Below are 21846 nucleotides of genomic sequence, written 5' to 3'. Positions count from 1 at the left end.
CGTCCTTTTCCTCCGGGAGAAACCATCTGCAACACCTTCATTCCCGCGGGAGGCAAAAGAAGAGAGGCCACGTCACGCACTTGCCTGGTCGTCGTCCGAGACACGACGGCTTGTTGTGACCGCCTTCGCCCGGTCCGGCTCGGTCAATTCGTGATGATCACGACGGCTTATTGCACCAACATCACGATGGTCCGTTCGAATGTTCATCGATGTGATTGGAAAATGGACCGGACGTACGTGGAATATCCAATTGGACCGGACGTACGTGGAATATCCAATTGGACCGGAAGCCGAAGCCAAGTCCGACTCTCCAACCGACCCGGCCCTGGTATTTTGGAACTCGCCACTCTACCACTAATCTAATTCGTGTATTGTTTGTGGACCCCACTTTGTTCAGTGATGGCAGAAAGCCGGGGTTCCGAACAAATCGTGTTCGTTTCCCGGTCGAACTTACTCGTCACCCTATTTGGCCTGCTTAAGGTCTTCCGGGGCGACGGCGGTTGCAGCCGATCTCTTCCCCCTCGCTCTGGTGTTCCTTCTCCTATCGCGATCGGAAGCGCCGCCGCGGAGATTTACCCCGTCTCGTCCTTAGGTATAAACGGATTCGCTCATCCTTCGCCTCGGTCACCGTCTTCTGTGCCTTTTCAATGGTCAACGTTTTGGTAGATTTCGCTTCCGTTCGTGTGCAATGTTCTTTGTCGCAGTCGTGAACGATAGGAGTTCCGTCTGGTTCTCTTGGGCTTTCATCCTTCTTCTTTTCCCATTTCATTATGATTTTAATGTTCTTGCTGAATAATCTCTGTTTTCTCTGGGTTCGTTCGTCGTCTTGGATGACAGATATCTGTTCTTCTAAGGTTTGCCTTTTGTGTCTAGGCATGAGTGTGGGTTTGCTTCCATTATTCCAAAAGTGAGTTCCGAAGGAACATGGAAATTGCTTATAGTAGATTGGGTTGACCGGAGTTGCTGCATTGCTGCTAAAAACATTTTGGGTTTTTGATCTCTAGAGAGTATTCAGAAAGGCCTCCTTTGTTGGGTGATTGACTGAGGAGATAAAGATATAAGATGGTCTCTAGAGAGTATTCAGAATGCTCTCCTATCAACAAATGAATGCCCTCTCTTTTGTGGTTCTGTGCAGTAAATATTGTCTGATATACCTTTCATCTAATGCATTTACCTCTTGTGTGGTTCTGTTAGCCATATTTTATCTAATAGTTTACTTGATTTGGAACGTTTATTGTGTCAGTTTGTGTTTGCTTGTGCAAGATCATAGCCTGCCAATAAACTGGTTAAAGATAATATGAAGTTTCCTCTACGAGCTAAGTACTTTGTGCTGTTAGAAAATATATACTTGTGTGGCAGCTCATTATAATACAAGAATAGAATAGCTCAACCTCAGTAAAGAAATAGCCCATACTTAAAGACATTGATCTTACAAATAGCCACTAATTATACATGCTTAAATTTGTAGACTACCAAGTTTTGTTGAGGATTAGCTAACATTGCACTTTAAGGTTCCTTGATACTGCAAGAAGCCAAAATCTCATTCTTTTATGAGTAAAAGGAGTAAACAGACACCAATGTGGACCATCATATACTCCTTTTCTTAAGCTCTGGAATCTTCACAAATCTTTCAGAATCTAACCTCAATGACCATGCCATGGTTGTTCTATATGATCAACCCTTATCACATTCCATGCTAATTAATTTATGTTGTATCTACTAAAATTCAGTCAAAGGAAGGTTTTAAGTTCGTTGTCTTCTTTCCAGCATTTGTCCTCGCATGCCACTTGCACTTGAAAAATCCAGCTTTAAGAAAATCCCCAGAGATGAATATTCTCATGAAGACTATTTCTTATTGGCTTGTCAGTAGCATCTGTTGCCAAAGTACAATTATAATTTTTGGCTGTTTACGGTACTACACTACAAATTTTCTTGAAGAAAATATGACATTTTTTGGAGAAACCTTTAGGTGGGCTGCCAGTCAAAGACACTTCACAGTGGCATTTGTTCTGGTCACTAAAATTAGTCAGAGGAGTGAGTTGAGTGAACAAGTAACAACGTTAAGCTTGGGCATTTAAATGGACCAAAACATAGCTTGAGCATTTAGAAATTACTGTGAGGAGTTTTACTTGTCAAAAATACCTAACACCTTTGCTGTGACCCTCAGGTTCTCCTTTCTGTGGAACTACGTACATATCTGTACTTTTGTCTTTATAATGCAATTTAGGAATTCTTTTACCCTGCAAGACAAATCAATCCAGGTTATGGTCATCAATGGAGGGTTTAGTTTGTTTTGAGAACACAGTCATTGCAAATTCCTGATCTATAAATTTAGAATATTGAGCAAAGATATGCTTAATATTTTATGACCTTAGCATCAAAGTGAAATTTGGCAGGAGAATCTAGCTTCTTTTCCTGCCAATGCTTAATATTTTATGACATTAGCATCAAAGCGAAGTTTGGCAGGAGAATCTAACTTCTTTTCCTGCCAATGGATTGTGAGAAGGCTGAAATTCTTTAAAAGGAACAATGGATTGCCAACGGAATTGAACTCTCTCGACAGCAAGCTCCATTCTTCCTTTTTCAATTACCTTATGCTGCTTGTAGTTTTCAATGGCGCGTTGGTCATTTTCCTTGTGATAATTTCTTTTTCCCAACATAACTATCTTCTATTGACTTGCTATGTTTTGATACTCAATCTTGGATACTTATTGTAATATTTCCAGCAATTTCTATTGTCATATTCTAATGATGCAATTAATATCTTGAATGGTTGCTGCCTTTCGGTTTGACTACTATCTCAAATCATCAACTTTCTTATGATTCTTCATGTTGCGTTTGCCATGATGAAAACTTTAGTTTTACTTATGCTGTATGGCAAAAATGTTTTCTGCAAAGTATGACATTCTTTGCTAGTGCTAAGAATAATATGCTCATGTTTTCCGATAGAACATTGGATACCTTATAGACATGTCATTTGCAATTTCAGATGGACTCTCAGAACTCTGAAGAGGCTCAACTTATTGAAGTAGACATGGAAGTACCTCCTGGTGTTTCTGGCTTAGGTGGGAACAAGATCTGCGGGGGTGCATCTTGCGATTTCTCCGACATTAGGACCAGTTCAAAAGATGCCAAAGAGAGATCTGCATCTATGAGGAAACTTTTAATGGCCGTAATCCTTTGCATCATATTCATGAGTGTGGAAGTGGCTGGAGGTATTGCAGCAAATAGTCTTGCAATCTTAACAGATGCTGCTCATCTCCTTTCAGATGTTGCTGCTTTTGCTATCTCCTTATTCTCACTTTGGGCATCTGGATGGGAGGCAACACCACAGCAGTCATATGGGTTTTTCCGGGTGGAGATTCTTGGAGCATTGGTCTCTATTCAATTGATATGGCTCCTGGCTGGAATACTGGTCTACGAAGCTATTGTTAGAATTATACATGACAACGGTGAGGTCCAAGGCAAACTGATGTTTGCTGTTGCAGCATTTGGCTTGTTGGTCAACATTATAATGGCTGTCATGCTGGGTCATGAGCATGGACATGGTGCACACAGCCATGCGCATGGTGGACATAGTCATAGCCACAAGAAGGCTGACCGTGACCACTCTCAGCATGATGATGATCATGGCCATGGTCATGGCATTACTGTCACAACCCATCATCATCATCATGCAAGCGAGGAGAAGATCAAGGATGAGCATGTTCCACTTTTAAGGCATTCTGACCATTCTCTGGTTGAAAACTCTGGAGTTAGGAAGCAGCCGCGCAACATTAATGTCCACAGTGCTTATCTGCATGTTCTTGGAGACTCCATTCAGAGCATAGGAGTCATGGTTGGAGGGGCCATCATATGGTACAAACCTGAGTGGAAGATTATCGATCTGATATGCACACTAATCTTTTCTGTCGTGGTGCTGTTGACTACAATCAAAATGCTGAGAGACATTCTGGAGGTCCTCATGGAGAGCACACCACGAGAGATCAATGCCACCAAACTCGAGAAAGGGCTCTGTGAGATGGATGGTGTTGTTGCCATTCACGAGCTTCATATATGGGCAATCACTGTTGGGAAGGTCCTCCTCGCATGCCATGTCACGATTACTCGTGACTCAGATGCTGATCTCGTGCTTGATCAGGTGATAGGATACATCAAGAGGGAGTATAACATCAGTCATGTGACCATCCAGATCGAGAGAGTGTAGGGTTTTTTTTTTTCTGATGTGTCACTGGTTGCAGCTCTATAAGATTTATGTTGATTTAATAAGCTCAAGATATCATCTTATTGCTAATGAAGCTTATGTAGTAACTATAGGAAGAAGTTAATGTCTACAATTGATTGCTTTCTTAGGGAGGGAGCTGATCGAGTTGTGTACCATGTTGGTGATACAAAGACGTGCAATTATGGTAACATTTTGAGCTTCATCTGCAATAGACTTGATTTTTCTTGTTCTTTGTACATGGCTGATGTGTTTGAAACCGGAGTGCACTCTGGATCTCATCAAAATACGAAGGCAACGCAAACCAATTTGGATCCAGTGAAACCCCATTAGATGATGTGTTGATTGGTTGATTGACTGCTTGTTCGACATGCTGCCAAAGATGATTTGTTTTTAGTTCCTGGAAACAGTTGGCTGTGTTGTGTCAGACACAAAAACCTGAAAAGAAGTGGCTGTTTGAGTGACAAGAAGTATGAATATTAGATGACCAACTTGCAGGAGTAGGAATTGCAATCACTGAGATGCAATTATCATAGTTCAGTTCACTGAAAGTAAAGATCAAACTTTCTGTGGGCTATTAAAAGTGAATAGGATCCACAGCCAGAATGTAGTTGGTAATGTTCGACTGGATTTTGTGGACCTTTTCTAATAATGGTGTAGAAGATATAAACTCAATTGGGTCAACCCATGTATGGAGGTTGGACTTGATGGAATTTGACAGAGTTGTGTGAGAGAATGCTTTAGTGTTTCATGGTTTTGTGGTTCTAACATCAGCAACCAGGCTGCAGCTTGAAGGATCTCTCTTGCAGATTCTGTAGGATTAAGCTAGGCAGCTTTCTTTGTTTGCTAACAGGACCTTCATGAACTATTTGAAATCAACCACTTGGTGCATCTTCATCTTGTGGTTCTACTTGGAGCAGCATTCTTCTTTTGAGGTCACAGATCAAGGTGCGAGAATTCATAGTTTTGTGAAGATTCATGTTCATGTTTGTTTTCACATGCTCTGTGTTTTCTCACAATCAATTATAAGATGATGCCATATGTGGTAGCTTGCTTTTCATCAAAGTGAGTAGATTTCATCCATTTGAATTGATGTTGTACCTAAATAAATATCTGGAATCGACTACATAGATCTTTTCTCGTTATTCGATTCCTCTACATAGATCTTTTCTTGTGATTTGATTCCACATGGTTTAATGATTTTAGAATTGATATTAGAACAACTTCTTAGAGTGAAACTCAAGCATCCAATGGGTAGGGCTTGCTTTGTGAGTAGGAAATCTTTAGATTGTCAAAACGATAAGTTCTTTTTTCTTTTCCTCTTATTTGGTGTGAAAACAAATAAAATAAAGGTCGATCTTAAGAAATAAACATTGATCACAAGAATAAGATCTGAGACATTTTGTCTTAATGGAGACTGAATCATCTTATTAAATAATCTTCTTTCCACCAAGTCCAAATCCATATCCTTCAAGCTTTCTTCCTTTTTTCTTTTTTTTTTTACTTTTGCTTGCAACATTACATGTCACTGTGCATCAAACTGTACCCCCATTACACAGATACCAAAAAAATCCAAGAAGATAGGCCACCATATGGTCAAAAGCACCCACCACTGGATTAAAGAAAACATAGCTGTTTCTAGAACCTGAATTCCTTTAATGCCACATACCTATTTTTATTCAACCTAGTAGATTATTATTGTATTACAATGTGCCAAAATCATACTAGGAAAGGCTTGCAGTAGGGTTCTCCAAACACGACAATTGCTTATCCAGAATTATCTATCTATTATGACAAAAGATAATCCAAAGCTTTCCATCATGAATTCAGAAGATGGCTTAAAAGTGTTGCATTAAGTTGATTGCAAAGATTGTTTCAAGAGAAATGGCATTTCTGAAGCATTGCAAGCTCACTCAAACCCCAATTTGGATGTAGGCAACAAGTGTTGCCTACAAAGATGAGAGCTAACAATTGACTAGCTAACCAAATTTAAGCAACAGAAGAAAAAATCATCAACAAACAACTTTCTTGTGAAAGAATGAATTCCCAAAAGCCAAACAAAGTACTCCATGTAAAAGGCAATCTTACCAAACTAACAATGAGAGGAGGTGGTGGAAGATACCCACCAAAGCCACTTTAAGGGTAATCAAGTATGGGGACAAAAGTGGTGGTGGGGGACAGCACCATGAAGAAAAAGAGACAATGCACAACTAGTCAGCAAAAGTTGTGGCTACCTTAAAGTATATCTTCTCAGCTTACAATCATGTCTCAAGAGATGTCAAGTGGAAGCTGTTGCTCATTCCAATAATCTCACAAAACTCATCTGGGTTCACAGAACAGATGAATGGGGGAAGACAAGATGCAAATTTATGTCAAGTGTTAACACAAAAAGCATTTGATATTACTGAAGAATACAACCCTGACAAGAATAAAAAGCTTATACCTTTGTAAAACCTAATTACCATCTATGTTTATATCCATCTTCTTAGTAATCTATGAATGAAAGAACTTGCACCTTGGGCTTCCCATCTTCTTCATGAGCAAGCCCTCCTAAAAATGATATGAAGTGAACAAATATAATTTTGAGGAAAGAACAGGTCAGATCAAGCAAGTTATCAGCAGCCAGGGCATCCTCTATGCCATTAGCTTCTCCTGTTTGGTTCCTGCAGAGAACATCTCAGGACAGTAGAAGTCACCCTCACCATTAGTTTGGTGCTCGTTTTGCTGCTTGCCCATGTCAATCCGCCCTCCTAATGGAACCGGGCCATCCTTCACAAGAGATTGCACCCAAGACACATCAGACTCATCCAAGTCCAGAGCTGCAGATGCAGTAGATAACGCTCCACTAGTGTTATGTTTGTCGCGGAAGTCAAAAGATGCAGACTTTCTCAGCTTGTTCAGCTCTTCTCCTCGAACACCCCAATCCAATTTACCATCCGGCGAGCCCCAGTCGGACAGTGCCGACTCTGTTGCCACTGCAGCGTTTCTTGTAGAAAAGAGTGTGGATTGGCGACCGGCTGCCGCCCCACGATCACAGAAGCTCTGGCTGCGTTTTGCAAAGGTGGCTGCTCTTGAATTCATGATCGCCTTGGCCATGGAATGGTCAGGCCCCCCCAGTATTGGTGTTACAGCCGTCGGAGGGGAAGAAGGCAGGTTGCCTCCGTACCCTGATAACTGAGGCATGTGGATTCCAGTGGGAGATTGGAACTGAGGCACCGTTTGCTTCATAGAAAGCCCCTGAAATTGAGCTAGCAATGATGGATTCAGAGGTCCCAGTGGGTCGGTAAATTCTGACGACCTTGTGCCTGAAGCAGCAGCGACCAAGCTGTTCTTCCCCCAGTTGGCCCGAGGAGAGGCCGAGATGTTATCGATCAGCTTATGCTGGTACCCTTCCAATCCGAGCATATCGAGGTTAAATTCCATATCCCGAGCACTAAGCGACGCCTTGAGCCTGCTGCTCGCCAGCTGCAACGATGGAGGCGGTGTTGCACTGCCGTGCTGGCTCATCCACGCCGCCGCAGCTGCCGAACTCGACAAAGCCGATGGCGACATAGGCGACCCAGGCTGCTGTTGCTGCTGCATCAGCAGCAAAGCCGTGGCCATATCAAGAGGTGAAAGGCGTGGCGATGACAGACCGAGCGACGGGGTCACCATCCCGGTGACGGACGCTGCCATCGGGTTCACGGTGCGCAGCTCCTCCGGCTTGTGGGCGAAGAAGCAGACGCGACGGTTGCATCCGACCTCGTCCTTGCAGAGGCGGGTGCGGTATTGGGCCGGGTGGAGCCAGCTCTCGAACACGCCGTGGGCATACTCGCAGGCATCGCCGTTGCGGCACGACCCCTTGCGGAATTCGGGGCAAGGGACGCAGCTGTAGAGGAACTTCCTCGGATCGCGGCGGCGGGCGTTCTCGCCGGGGTGGACGAAGGGGCATTCGGTCCAGTCGTGGGAGTAGGCCCGCGAGCAGGGCTTCACCTTGAACGTGTACATCCGGAACTCGTCCGTGCAGTAGATCCCGTTCTTGATGTCCGGGAGGGTGGAATCCGGCGGGTACTCCTTCTTCTCCCCCTGCTTCGCCTCTCCTCCCTTCCCCGGCGAGGGAACCCTCGGAAAAGACGGAGCCTTGAGGGTCACCTCGAGGGATCTGGCCACGGGGGCGGGGATTTGCCGCGCGATGACGTCGCCGGGGCGGTTGCCGGCGGCGTCGAGGGCGTCGACGTCGGCGGAGGCGGCGAGGAGGAGCTCTACGGCGGTGGGAGAGGAGGTGGCGCCGCCGGAGGCCGCGCAGTGGAGGGCCGTGGCGGCGTCGGAGGAGGAGCAGCGGAGGACTTCGGAAGGGCAGGCGGCGAGGACATACTCGAGGACGGCGGTGCTTCCGTGGAGGGCGGCGACCATGAGCGGGGTCCGCTGCTGGAGGCCCATCCCACGGCCGCCGGAGCGGCGGCAGTACCAGGGAGCGGCGGCGTCGAGGGGATGGCCATCGTCCTCCACGGCCCGCCTAAAGGCCGGGAGGTCGTCGGAGGCGGCGAGCTCGAGGAGCAGCTCGGCCGCAGCCGGCGCCTGCGTCTCGGTGACGCCGCCGCTCATCTCCTACAAAGCACCAAAGGTGGGTTGGGGGCGGGCGTGGTGGGTGGAATGCGCGGCGCCGGCAGCAAAACAAGGACAACAACTGGGTTCAGCCCAAGGCGGGTTTAATAGGGGGAGTTCCAAGTCGCGGTTTGAGGTGGTCTTCGGTCAGAGGTGACGACTCTCCTTACAATCTACCTCACGACCGTATGTCCATTTTCCACGTGGCAGTCATCCAGGTCGTTTTTTTCCGTTGCGTCAAACGGATGTTCTCCACGTAGCGAGTTGAGACTGAACTCGCTGCCGAAGCTGAACGATGAGAAGCGAACGGTCAAAAGAGGGAGACGCTCCTCATCGCCCCGTTCGTCCCCCTTCGGAACACTTGAAACGATCACAAAACCAAGATCGACCGACCCACCTGAGTGGGTCCCAGAGGCTCTCGCCCACACGAAAGGGCGGGTAGGCGGGCGGGTACAATACTCCCCAACGCTCCATAATCTTTTTCCGGTCGGTGATGCAAAAAGCAGAAGCCCCAAGTGGACGAATGCCAGGCCCCACCTTCCACTCCGTCAGAGGGCGAATCGCAGGAGGCCACGTCAGATCCTTGAGCCGAGTATTGGTAGTGGGCTCGAAAAGGAAGACGTTATACTTTTTCTGTATCTAATTCTTTTTTGTCATTTATTCATTTATTTACTGACAAAAATGGTCGTAAAATAATCATATGTATTTTTGGTGCTTATAATAGTTAGGATAATATTCTCTCCCATATATATGGAGATTGTGCCCCTCAAATCTCATTTGGATAGCAATCATTCGCCGGAATGAGATGAGCAATTGATTGGGAATCATCTTCCCGATCCGTACGGTACACAGTGCACCGTAAGATTGGGGAGATGAACCATGTGAGATGTGATCGATTGGGCTCACATGAAGGTTTAATTGATTTAGTCCCCATTCCATGAATGAGACAGAAGCACTTGCGGATCTAAATTGGTTTAGATAAATACTCACATGAATTTAGTAGAGTCCGAATTTATATGGGATGAGAGTTTAGTGTTCTTCCGCGACTTGGGAGACCATAGATCTAATATCCTTTTTAGAGAGAGAAGGAACGAGATGGAAGATAATGTATGACTTTAAAATTAATATCGACGGTATATATTATATCCTTTTTAGAGAGAGAAGGAACGAGATGAAAGATAATGTATGACTTGAAAATTTTTCTTAAGTTTTGAGGTCATGAAAGTTAAACATGATTTTGGATATTTTCGTAAGGATATAACATAGTCGTAGTCATCGATACTAATATGACTTTTATTCTAACATGTACTTACATCTTAGTTATATTTATATTTATAAATACTTAATTATATTTATATCAATGGTGGTCTTTGCACTATAATGATTTATGGTTTGATAAGACATTAGCTATGTTTATGGTTTCATTATAAAAATAAATTTAAGCATATGTTGTTCTAAAATGTATTCTAAGTATTTTATGTGATGCGAAATGCACACATAGTAAAGAAAATATTTGATATTTACATATATTTCGAAAGCATGTATTGAATGCCTAAAGAATTCATATATTTTATATAAAATGGTTACTTATGAAAAAATTTGTTAGAATATGAGTCACAGTGCTTATTAGGCTATGGTTGCTTATATGATTATTTTTTAATTTTTTATATTTTGAGGAGTAGTTCATTTTGGATACGAAAAAGAAGAATGATTTCGAGTTTTGGACACTATTATATACTCAGAGTATTTTTTTTCTTTATAATTAACACGATAAATTTGTGTCTAAATCTTATGAATCAAATCCCATTATAAAACTTGTAACTCGATAAATCTCAAATTAGATTCGTAAAAGTTTGACTTTTAGATCACTTACGAAAACATATTGTCGAGGTTTCTTCAACGATCAAATTAGTAAATACGCAGAGATGATAATTTTTCGGACTAAGATAGCTCGATGTCAAATTAAATTTCTTTTCTTCTGGTCTTTTAACACATCCTTGAATGTGTTAATATTTCTTTTCATAGCAGAGCATTCAACAACCGGGAGCTGTAAATTATTCAGTCCAAGTCAATTAGCATCTCATCTATTTGGGTGCCAGAAACTTTGGGCTGAGAAGGAGGACAAACTTTTTCTAGACCTTGAGCTCTTCTTTATGATTAAGAGATCCATCAAGCTGGTCTTAATTATTATTACTAAGCTCAATTCAATCGAAAAGGTTCAAACACATACAGCTACAGACTTGGAAGCATGACACACAAAGTCCTATATGCTGCACAGAAAATTGGACACAGTGAGTTGTGCCATTAAAGATTGTTGTCAGAATGAAGACACTACAGCCATCAAACCCAACATGCATTCTCCCTCCTGCAAAATGCCACTGCTAATTAATAATATTCAGATGAAATGGTCAACAAAACATCCTCATGTCTGCTGCTGAATTCAAAGGTCCATCATTCACTGCTGCTGCTGCTGCTGTAGAAAGCTGTGGCCCTTGAATCCATCAGATAAGAATCTCCTCCATATCTCTCATCATTTACAGTGGGAGTCAGATTAAGACTACAAGGTTTGAGGCAGTAGGACAATATACTCCAGATAAAAGTCTGGAATAGATTTGTTATTGTGGCTACTAAATCATATCATCTTTAGTTCAAGTTATTTGTTTCAGTTGCTGCAGCAGTCAATGCCACTCCAGTTTTCGATTCCACTGCATTGGTATCTGCATCAACTGCATTCCCATCTCTTAATTCAAATGAAAGCCATAAACATGGAAGGGTAGAACTCACTGAACATGATTACACGAGGAGAAGAAAAGCTTATGACATTGTTGTTCTCACCAATCAATTATCATCAAGTAGAGCATATTAGCTTTTGATGAGAGTTCATTTCTGATTATTTGTCTATAACTCTTATCATGTCAATCTTCCCTTTTACTTGTGATCTTGTAAGTGTGAATTGCAGGAAATTAAACTCTAATTTCAGCATGAATTTTCATCAGTAACTCGTGAATCATTCTGCTGAAATCCAACTGAAAAGCATATTAGCTTCCCTCAGCATTCAATCAACTACAAACATTTAAAGAACTTCTTTGCTTGAAATCAATCTATTGGGTGGGCATGGATTCAAGACTCCTTCCGATACTGCCCCTAACATAGGATAATACATAGATAATGAGCTTCTCAAGCTCAACCAAAGCTATATAAATCTTTTACTGGTCTTGTTTAAAATAAATATCCCTTCTTTGATTCTTAATTAGAACTGTTCTTAGTGGTCGAGAAAACAGAAACACTTCTCATTCTTTCTTTCTTTCTTTTATGGTAATCTCATATATCTATTTCCGATGCCTCATTTCAAGATGTGGAAACACTAAGCAACTACAAATTCATATCATGCGATGAAGAGTAACTCACAGAGCCTTTCTATGGTTTAGTCTGACCAGTAAATACCATGAGGAACTTCAAGAGTTAGGAACAGATCAAGTAACTCTGATCCTTTCATTGGCATTCCTTCTTCTTCTGAGTGCTCTTAAAAGATATATACAGAGAGCATCATATCTTTTTTGAAATCATTCACAGTGAATGTATAAGAATCTGTGATACTAATAATCATAATTCCAGTTTATTCCAACAGGTAGTAAAAACCATTTTATATGAGTTGAGAACTCTTGAGTTATATTGCCTTCTCAAAGTGGAATGAGGCAGAAGAAGCATCTGCATGCTTCTGTTGCGTTAGCAGATGCTACTGGTACCTAATTCTTGATGGTAAGCAAAGCATATATAAAAGCTAGTCTAAGATCAAAGAGCTAACCTTTCTTTCTCTCTCTCTCTCTCTCTCTCTATCTCACTTCTTCCATCTCCCGTTCTGCCATAGAGCGAAGCTTAGAGCTGTGATTGCTGTTGCTGCAAACTAGAAATCCTTGTGAACGAGCTTGTTGAGAAGGGCGATGAGGAGGGCGTGCCGCCTCTCGGCTCGGGTCTCCTCCCGGACGCGCCGCTCCTCCTCCCGCTCCCTCCACCGCCTCTCCAGGTCCGTCCTCTCCTCCTGCAAACCTTGCATCAGCCTCCTCCACTGCTCCTCCTTGGCCCTCCGCTCTGCATCCCTCGCCTCAACCGCCTCCGCCCATCGAGCCTCCATCTCCAGCTGCCGCCGCATAAAGTCCCTCACGGCACCTTCCACCTCTTCGTCGGGCCGCTTCTTTCTCTCCACCTTCCGCCTCTTCTTGCTCCCCGCCACCTTCCCTTCCCCCTCTTCCTCCTCCCACTCTTTCGCTTGGACTTGCACCTGTTTCCCCCTCGCCTTCTCGAGGACGAGCAGCCTCTCCATCCTATCGGAGAATATCTTCCTCATTTCTTCGTAGAAAGGGAACTGCCGATTGATCTCTCCCTCCACAGACTCACTTCCCTGCATCAAATCAACATTATACATTTACCTCTAAAAAAAAAAAAGATAGATAGATAGATAGATAGATAGATAGATAGAGAGAGAGAGAGAGAGAGAGAGAGAGAGAGAGAGAAATATAGGACCTTGAACCGCGTGACGAGGTTCTTCCACTTGGACTTGCACTGGTCGGGGGTCCGGAAGAAGCCTCTCTGCTGCAGCAAGGAAGAGATGGCTTGCCACAAGGGCTTGTTACGCTTGGTCTCGACGAAGCTCTTGTCGAGCTGGGAGCGGATGGCGAGGAACACCATGGTCTCGTCATGAGTCCACTGGGGGAACCGTTCCGAGGTCTCCTGGGGGGGTTTAACTCGGAGGTAAGGGTGGAGTTCCATGGAAGGAAGAGAGAAGAGAGAAGCGAGAAGCGAGAGAGAGATCGTGGGAACGGAAGGAAGATCTTGATGGGTGATGGGGAGGGATGGTGGCCTCGGGAGGAGGAAGTCGCGTGGTCGCGTCTATGTGTCAACGCGGCAACGGCTGTGCTTTCTCCATTGTCTGCTTCTCCGTTCCCACGCGGCCCGAGGGGGGGGGGGGGGGGGGGGTTGGCTTGCGTTTGGGTGACATCAGGCTTACGAGAGGAAGGAGAGAGCGAGAGGAGGAAACCAGTTGGCTTCCCTGACTTGAGCGCTACGCTTTGGGAGACCTCTCTTCCAATTTGGAGACCTCTCGGCCAGGCTACACGTCCGACGCGGTCGCCGATTGGCCATCCAAGTGGGTTCCGCACGGGCCCCGATGGATCCGGCCATCGGGTCCCACATAAATCTCGTGGGTCTTACGATCTGAGGTCTGTCACGGTGGGCCCCTCGCATTTATGAGGTGTCAAACAATGTGCGTCGACCCTCCCTGCGTGGGTAGACAGACGGTTGGGTCGAAACAAAGTAAATGTGACGCGCATTTCCGAGTCATTCAAAATATCGAACCACATCTCATGTGCAAAGCCCGACATTGCAACACATCCCTGGTTATGGTGGAAACCAATTTGAAGTGATTGATTACTACGTTACTAATTATTTTTGTCGATTGCTGGTTTAATCAGTTAAATTTCAGTGTGTAAGAAAAAATGCAAGCCTCGTTCTTCATATATCATCATGAAAATAATGACCAAATTTAAGAGGCACATAGTAAGAAAAAAGAAGTCATGCATTCATATGGGTCAAATTAATTTCAACGTGAAAGGAATTCATGCCAAGTAAATTCGATAAATGCTTGCACAATTAACTAACTATAGATGCACAAGAAAGAAGCATGGAGAAGAAGGCACGTCAAACGCAAATCCAGATCTATGTAATAGTTTAAGCTGATAATACGAGTTAAAGATGATAATTGACTCTTCCAATGTTATAATTCGGATTCAGATGAAACGCACTTTGACAGGACCTAACACTACTTAGTAACTACAGTTAACATAAAGGAGGAACGGAGTGGTCGGCTTTGCATTTGAGGAATGGGAACAAATTCTTACTGCCTTCCTTTCTTTGAACTGCAACCGGGGCACTTGTACTGCTTTATACTCTCAGCTTTTGCAGGAGTTATCTTCACACACTTCCCGTGAAACCACCTTTCACATACATCACACGCAATCCAAAACTCATCTGCGCTGTAACTTCCACCGCAAGTTCCACAAAGGGTTTCGCTGTGCTCGTCGTCATCTTCACCATACTCCTCGTCGGCTGTCTTTGAGTTGCTTTTTATCTGTCCTTCGCTTGATCGCTGCGGAGGAACATGTAGTTATTGCTCACCAAATTAGGCACAACTCAAAGATTCAATGATCATCACCTTGGTTGAGAGTTTAGATTTGCTTGCACTGTCCACGCCAGACTTTTCTTTCGATCGCCTCCTGTCCGAGACCACTTCAAAGACGGTTGGAAGTTCATTGATCATGCTAAACAAGCGTTTCCTGTCGGTATGAAGGAGAACAACATATTATACCTTCGGTAGCCTTGTGTTTAAGAAACACTGACAAAAGTAGTCAACTGGGACTATAGAATTTTCATCCTAGTACTTGATGCATATACTTTCAGTTAAGACTTTGCTTCAGCTTATACTATGTTTACCACAATTCTAGTTACAAAGTATAACTTTTAACCACTGCTGACTTAGTAATCTAGAACAAACATGTTGAGTGCTGACTTTTGAAACAAGATACATCATGCATAAAAATATTGACAAATTTGGCTAAAATCTTATGTACTAGAAACTTTTCATTTTCAATTGGTTTTCTTACTAACATCCTTCGAGCTCAAGGCATTGGTGAAAAATATCATTATGAAAACTGCAAATCCAGAGGAAAAGTTCACGACATGCTGATCTCCAAACAAAGGTTGCACAGTTCACTTGTTTAGGCTTCGACATTGCATACTCCGCATGCTACCTAGTCTTCACCTGGCACTGACTAACGTCTCCATGCTTCACACATGAGTGCAATAGGCTTAGTGTTATCATATTGCAGAACAACTTCTATTCAGATTAAGTGCCAGACTGAAACCTCTGGATGTAGAGACAGTCATGTGCATCAGTTAGCAAATTTTCTCTATATCAAGATGGAGCACATGATAGAAACAACAGCAACCAAATTACTCAATCAAAAACCATATTAGCAGACAGCTTATTATATAACTTTACCGTTGCATACAGCCAATTAACTCAGTCTTGGATTGCTAAGTGAGTTTGGCTATAACATAGAAGGTCTGACCATTTAGGTTCTACAAAGACTACAAAAAAAAGAATACCAAGATAAAAATAGCTATTCAATATAAAAATCAAATTAGCACTCCCATTATGCAATATAAAAATAGCTAATATTCAACGTTCCAAACACTCTTGACTTCACATTCTTGCATGGTAACCAGCATACAAAGAAATCAAACAGACAAAAGAAACGAGCATCATTCTTTCTTTCCTTGAATAAATTAATATGATATCCAGAAATTCAGAGAGATATTCTGACTTCCCTAGTAAAAAAACGAGTAGGAACAGTACATATTATTTATTGCATTCTGAGAGACACTGACCTCAGTGTTATTTCAGTCACTTCTATTTCTTAGAGACATCCAATCAAAGGTTAAATCTAAATGATTCAGGCTATGCATGTGCATATGATGTATCTATTTTATGACAATAAAGAATGATCCAGTGCCTGGTATATCAGTAATGAGAAAACAAAGATTTTTATATCATATCAGTTATTATTAAGTGGGGTTAATTTTTAACTAAAAAATACACAATAAAGCAATGAAATAATGCATGGATCTCAACTTATAACGTACAAGGTGAAAAACAAGGACAGGTAGGACGAAACTGCGGTTGCAGAATTTCACTGGGACCTGAAACAAAGATGCATCAGAGCTTGACTTCCAACACAAGCAGCAGCTACAACACTTCCCCAAACCCATGATTTTCACACATTTTCATCCAGCTAATTGCATGAGCAAAACTAATACCATCATGCTTCTGCAGTAGTTTGTGTATAACTACTCAAAATCAGTGCATCATTCAAAATCAACTCTGCACAGGTATAATGTGGTCTTCCCTTTCATCCAAGAGCATCACTTTATACATGAAAACCCCATCCGACAGCACTCCTTCACTTCAAACACCTCCCATAATTTACATAAACGACTACAGACATCAGGTAGAAATGTATTAATCAATTGCTAACACAGAAGTCCTTTCAAAATCTAGCGTGAAGAGTAAAGCTCTCAAAATTCCATGTTTGCAATTCTATGCTATTTATTGTGCTCGAATAGAGTTGCCGGCAAGTGGTCTATACCTTATGAGAGCATATTGGGCATGATCTAAGTATCTAACAAAGAATCAATATGAGACCTCAGTCCATTAGGTAGGGCATTGATGGGCTTTAATCATGAACTTTAGATCAGCACAATCTAGGAATGGTTTTAGTGGGTCAAGCAAGTAGATAGGTGCAGTTAAAAAAAATCCAACATATTGATCCAGACCAGGATCAATTTACCTTCACTTTACCACCAAGTATGCTCACGGAAAAACAAGTTCCACATAATTCAGGACTGTAGACCCTTTTATGCCATCTAAATCATATAGCAGCTTCTAGTAGTCTCCATGCTCTTTCATGCATGGAACATGTTCAGGTATCTTGCACAAATTAATTAGGAAATCAGGTTGCATATAAAAAATCAAATTGCCCCCCACGGTCAAAGAATAGGCAGGGCAAGGGTTATGCGAGAGTCAAATCCTTAAGCTCAACTAAAAAAAAATTTATCCTCAAAATAATAGACCAAATTTTAAGGCTTTTGTATGTTATGCAGGTTCCCATCAACCTTTTTAGTCACAAAACCAAATAACTATTGGCATTTAAATATCTTGTTGTGTATCTATACCCGTCAAATCTTACGAGCGAACTCCATCTTTATCATCTTTTTGAAACCATAACCCTGCAAACAACAAGAAAGAATCTAGCAGACAAGAAAATGAAAAAGTCTAATATCACCTGTGACAAATTTTCAATTTGTTTTTCCAACATGTCTGCATGTTTCTTTATGAAAAAAAAACCATATGGCATCAGCAACCAGACGTGTTATGCACAAATAGGACTTTCTTCTTATCAACTGATAGATTGTAGTGCATCATGTATCTTTTACCTGTTAACTTTAATAATGCCTTGGACCCCTAAGTTAACATACAATTAAAAGGAAAGATAAATGAATTCATGCTCAATGATCAAAGGTTCTGACCTGAATGCCTTTTTGGGGCTGCTTAATGGTTTCTAAAGCAATTATTCACATATGGGCATGACTATTGAAAGAGTGACTTGTATCACTAAAGAAAAAGAGAGGATGGGATAGATGAGGTGTTATTTGTAAAATGACTAAAAATAGAAATAACAAAATTGCTTTTATTTTAAAGCTGGTAAAAATACTAAAATAGTTTTACTTTTTATGATACAAGCATCTTTGATTACTTCAAGTAACATTGCTTGTTGATTACTTTTTAGACAAGCAGTGTCAAGAAAAATTTATTAGAAACACTAAAGATGTATTTGATAATTGATTATTTGATTACTTCTTGTTTGACAAGTAATTTTTCCCTCAACGGTGTTGTTGGCAAGAAAAAGAATCCATGCATATAACCCCAAATAGTTGGGACCTTATGACATTCGAACTTCTTTGACTTCTGTAATCTACCAAATTGATCAATAAGTCTATATCGAAAGTAGGTGTTGTGAATTTCTGGATCCAATTAAAGCACAATTCAATCGGAACAACAAAATGTTTGAGTGAGTTACCTGAATTCTTTCTTTGCCAATCAGGATTGACCTATTCGTACCATGATCAAATCAGCCTGCCAACAATCTGGCAATGCAGCCAAGGAATTGACTAAATAAGATAAGGAATGGCTGATCTGAGCAACAAATGTTTGATCAATCCTATTCCAAGTTCGATGCTAATTGTGAAGATAACTAGCTAAATTTTACAATTCAATTTTAACTCTCCATGCCAAAAAACTTACTCCCTTGTATATATAGCGCCATGAAGGGTCACATTAAAATTTTCCTATGTCCATTAAGTGGCAAATCATTTCTGCACTTCATATTTCACGTATGTATTTAAAAAGACATGATCAGGCACACACCAGTGTAGGCATAACAGTGTATCTGAAATAGTTTCATAAGGCCTATATCCAATTGAAGTGCTAAGTTCCAACAAATTTGATAGGGCCAAATATCAAATTCTACAGACTAATAAACTCCAAATGTTCTCCATAATATGGTACATTCTTAGTCGTCAATATAGAAAAATTTAAAAGATAAATGATCGGAATTGTTAAATGATTCCTAAATAACATTTTGTTAGCAAAATGGCAGCTAAACTGTAAGTTACAATCTCACATATCCACAATAATCTAAAGGAGCTAATTATATGAACCCACTAGATCAACCAAGTCTCTGAATATTCATATCCTCACAAATGATTGTGCATTAAGTATTATCAAACAGGTAGTCATCAAAGTGTGGAAGCCAATACCATTTACGTTGCAGCAACATGTATAAAAAGTTGTGAAATAATTCAAAATATGAGCACATAAGATAATATTATCTAGCTTCATAGCACATTTTAATTGGAGCCGCATTTCAAGATGTTATACTCCACTATGGTTACCATTCTTCACCAATAAAAAGAAAAAAGATGAGAAGAATAAAGAGCACAATCTTCTTAAACCACCCAGCAACATCACCACTGGAGCTAGGAAAATAAGAAAAAGTTGTACTATGAAAAACACACCCTAACATAAATAAAGCAATTTTGGGGGAGAATACTAGCTAGTTGTATCCTCCAATGTATTATTACACAAAAATAAGTAAAGGATAGGTTGGTTTGACATTAGACAACCACCAACTGCTTACAACAAATGCTATTAAACAATAAAAATCATCAACCGATATAAGAGGCTTTACCATGACATGGTTAGTCCTCTTGGCCATGTTAGGAGCCTTGTCATAACTAACACATTCACTTTATTAAAGTACTCATCCAGATAAGCCTATTGATGTCATTTTTTTAGATTCAACAAAGCCTTCAAACTCGGTCTCAGCAGTTTAAATAATTTACAATAAGGAAATTCATCTTGAAAGATAGCAGAGAGCAGAGAGCAGAGATCAGACACTACGAGTCAAAGCAACCCACTAAATGTAATTTATAAGATTAAAAATTATCAAATAATTCAATCACACACAAGCACACAGGGATATATTCTTGACTTGAGCTACATACTAGCCCCAAACACTACAAACCGCTATAGTGACCCTATGGCCTACTATTTTAACAACAACAGGTATCAAAAGAAGTGAATAAACCTATCAATTTCAGCATATTCAGAGTATTGGTTAGAACAAAAACATTATAAAATTTTACATGATGATGTGTTTGGACAAAAATTTGCTAGACTACCACGTTCTCCGCATGCTGTGTTATTGGGACGAAAGGGACTGCTATGAGACACAATGTGGGCTCTCAGTTACCGGGGGGAAAAATCTTCTCGCCCATGCATGTGTTCAGACAATGGATACTTTTAAAGCATATCATGAGCTATTAGTAAGGTAAAAACAGGATTCTTTTCAAATACTTGTTTCCCATTGGCCTATGCCATGTATCAATAATGTGTCTGTTTGCCAGACACCAAGGCCTCGGCAAGAATGTATATTCACCCATCCGATTTAAGTAGGTTTGCGTTCCCATTTCCAAATGAGATAATGGGCAACAGAAGTTTTTCTTTAAATGGAGATTATTCTTTTAGACAAGCATCAGAAATCTCAATCTCTCAGTCATTTCCCAACTTACATATCCATCATCATGTCTAATAACATTAAACTATAATCGCAGTATTTTATGGTCAAATATTAATTATCAGTCTGTCCTGTAACCTTAATCATAAAACCATCGAAACAAGCCAACATATCTACCAAGCATTTACAGTTATGAACTGTAAAGGCACCAGATTCTGGAACTACCCATTCCTACCTCCTACTCGACCGCACAATTTATGCATAGAACATATAGAAATAAGAGACAGTAAGAATTCCAGAGACTGCTCCTTTGAATCGAACCCATACCTCTCGTTCCGGTTGAGGCGCGCCCCAAGATAGAAAGCAACAGACAAGAGCCAGGAGTCGCTATGCACGGCGATGAGCGAGAGCCAGTCGCGGCGGTTCATCCCGTCCCTCGCGAAATTAATCCCAAGCGCTGGCTCCGGCAGCTCCGGCGGCACCTCCTCCGCCGGGAGGTTCACCTCCCACGAGTCGTTGGGGTGGCCGTACAGGCACAAGTTCTCCTTCTCTGCACCACCGACAAATCGGATCAAGAATACACCCGGAAACACCAAACAAGCTGGATCTGCGAGGCGAAGGCTGCGAGAAACCCACCCGGATCGCACTGGGCGTAGAACTCGTCGACATCTGGGACCAACAAGCGCCGTCAAAGAGGTCAGCCAAAGAAGAACAACGACAATAGCAACATCATCACAAGAGAGAGAGATAGAGAGCGCGAGGCAAAAGGAAGGGAAGGGAACCATGGGTGAGGGCGCGGACGATGCCGGCGCGGCGGCTGCTATAGTCCTTAAAGATCTCTTCCACGGTGCGGGGGGCGGAGGAGATGGAGCCGACTTCCATGACGCGGCGGGTCTCAGATCAGGGGGCGTTCGGATCCGGCACTATGGATCGCCGGAGGAGGAGGGAGCGCTTGCAGAGAGCAAGCGAAGTGGTAGTGTTCTCGTGATCGATGCGAGGAAGACGGCTCCCATCTATCTAGAAGCCGAGGAAGAGAGAGAGAGAGAAGCAATAAAGGTCGAATTTGGTTTGCCCTTTTGGGCTTTTCGAAATTATTAATGTATTTTTCCTCTGTCTCTTTTGCTTTTTTTTTTCTTCCGAAATTAGTGTATTTTTCATTTATCTAAAATGGGAATACGTGGCGACCAAATCGGACCGGTTGTCAATTGGATTCAATCCCGGTGTCAGGTCCGTCGGATCGGGCTTCAAGTAAACGAAACCACATCTTGTCACGCGCAAAACACGTGACATATAATTAGAAAATAAAATAGCTTTTTTCTTTTTCTTTTTATACTTATGGTTTGTGTTGGA

At 41.9% G+C, this 21846-nt stretch overlaps 4 protein-coding genes across 10 annotated transcripts; 1 reads left to right on the top strand and 3 right to left on the bottom strand.

The window, feature by feature from the left end:
• Nucleotides 1–432: 432 nt before the first annotated feature.
• LOC135625244 (metal tolerance protein 1-like) lies at nucleotides 433–4461 on the top strand. 6 transcript variants are annotated; one of them, XM_065129755.1, is made up of 2 exons: nucleotides 433–592; nucleotides 2990–4461. In XM_065129755.1, the coding sequence occupies exon 2, from the start codon at nucleotides 2990–2992 to the stop codon at nucleotides 4205–4207; it is 1218 nt and encodes a 405-aa protein (XP_064985827.1). In that variant the 5' UTR covers nucleotides 433–592; the 3' UTR covers nucleotides 4208–4461. The 6 variants fall into 6 exon arrangements, with proteins under 6 accessions (XP_064985827.1, XP_064985826.1, XP_064985822.1 ...); XM_065129754.1 differs by having other exon boundaries at nucleotides 529–662; XM_065129750.1 differs by lacking the exon at nucleotides 433–592 and adding an exon at nucleotides 751–854.
• A 2102-nt stretch (nucleotides 4462–6563) lies between these two features.
• On the bottom strand, nucleotides 6564–8886 carry LOC135625241 (zinc finger CCCH domain-containing protein 33-like). Its single transcript, XM_065129740.1, has one exon. It carries the CDS (start codon nucleotides 8804–8806, stop codon nucleotides 6857–6859), a length of 1950 nt encoding a protein of 649 aa, XP_064985812.1. The 5' UTR covers nucleotides 8807–8886; the 3' UTR covers nucleotides 6564–6856.
• A 3514-nt stretch (nucleotides 8887–12400) lies between these two features.
• Nucleotides 12401–13697, bottom strand: LOC103969017 (trihelix transcription factor GT-3b-like). The gene is made up of 2 exons (XM_009382413.3): nucleotides 13328–13697; nucleotides 12401–13205 (listed from the first exon to the last, which is right to left on the bottom strand). The coding sequence occupies exons 1-2, from the start codon at nucleotides 13571–13573 to the stop codon at nucleotides 12711–12713; spliced, it is 741 nt and encodes a 246-aa protein (XP_009380688.2). The 5' UTR covers nucleotides 13574–13697; the 3' UTR covers nucleotides 12401–12710.
• An 803-nt stretch (nucleotides 13698–14500) lies between these two features.
• Nucleotides 14501–21560, bottom strand: LOC103969016 (PHD finger protein ALFIN-LIKE 2). 2 transcript variants are annotated; one of them, XR_010491951.1, is made up of 6 exons: nucleotides 21279–21560; nucleotides 21133–21165; nucleotides 20824–21046; nucleotides 15467–18565; nucleotides 15015–15135; nucleotides 14931–14948 (listed from the first exon to the last, which is right to left on the bottom strand). XR_010491951.1 is itself a non-coding variant. In XM_009382411.3 (5 exons), the coding sequence occupies exons 1-5, from the start codon at nucleotides 21376–21378 to the stop codon at nucleotides 14697–14699; spliced, it is 729 nt and encodes a 242-aa protein (XP_009380686.1). In that variant the 5' UTR covers nucleotides 21379–21556; the 3' UTR covers nucleotides 14501–14696. The 2 variants fall into 2 exon arrangements, 1 of the variants encoding a protein (XP_009380686.1); XM_009382411.3 differs by lacking the exon at nucleotides 15467–18565 and having other exon boundaries at nucleotides 14501–14948; nucleotides 21279–21556.
• Nucleotides 21561–21846: the final 286 nt, after the last annotated feature.

The sequence above is a fragment of the Musa acuminata genome, chromosome BXJ2-10, assembly GCF_036884655.1.
Source record: "Musa acuminata AAA Group cultivar baxijiao chromosome BXJ2-10, Cavendish_Baxijiao_AAA, whole genome shotgun sequence".
NCBI classification, from domain to species: Eukaryota; Viridiplantae; Streptophyta; class Magnoliopsida; order Zingiberales; family Musaceae; genus Musa; species Musa acuminata.
The sequence above is the reverse complement of the archived record's forward strand: the minus strand, read 5'-3'. Positions and strand labels throughout refer to the sequence as shown.

Excerpts from the sequence above, each read along its gene's own strand:
- LOC135625244 (XM_065129750.1), top strand. The coding sequence starts at position 771 with ATGATTTTAATGTTCTTGCTGAATAATCTCTGTTTTCTCTGGGTTCGT. Across the intron at positions 855-2,989 it reads CAGATATCTGTTCTTCTAAG|ATGGACTCTCAGAACTCTGA; the intron begins GTTTGCCTTTTG and ends TTGCAATTTCAG.
- LOC103969016 (XM_009382411.3), bottom strand. The coding sequence starts at position 21,378 with ATGGAAGTCGGCTCCATCTCCTCCGCCCCCCGCACCGTGGAAGAGATC. Across the intron at positions 21,047-21,132 it reads CTACGCCCAGTGCGATCCGG|AGAAGGAGAACTTGTGCCTG; the intron begins GTGGGTTTCTCG and ends TCGGTGGTGCAG. Across the intron at positions 14,949-15,014 it reads AATCTAAACTCTCAACCAAG|CGATCAAGCGAAGGACAGAT; the intron begins GTGATGATCATT and ends GTTCCTCCGCAG.
- LOC103969017 (XM_009382413.3), bottom strand. The coding sequence starts at position 13,573 with ATGGAACTCCACCCTTACCTCCGAGTTAAACCCCCCCAGGAGACCTCG. Across the intron at positions 13,206-13,327 it reads ACCTCGTCACGCGGTTCAAG|GGAAGTGAGTCTGTGGAGGG; the intron begins GTCCTATATTTC and ends GATTTGATGCAG.
- LOC135625241 (XM_065129740.1), bottom strand. The coding sequence starts at position 8,806 with ATGAGCGGCGGCGTCACCGAGACGCAGGCGCCGGCTGCGGCCGAGCTG.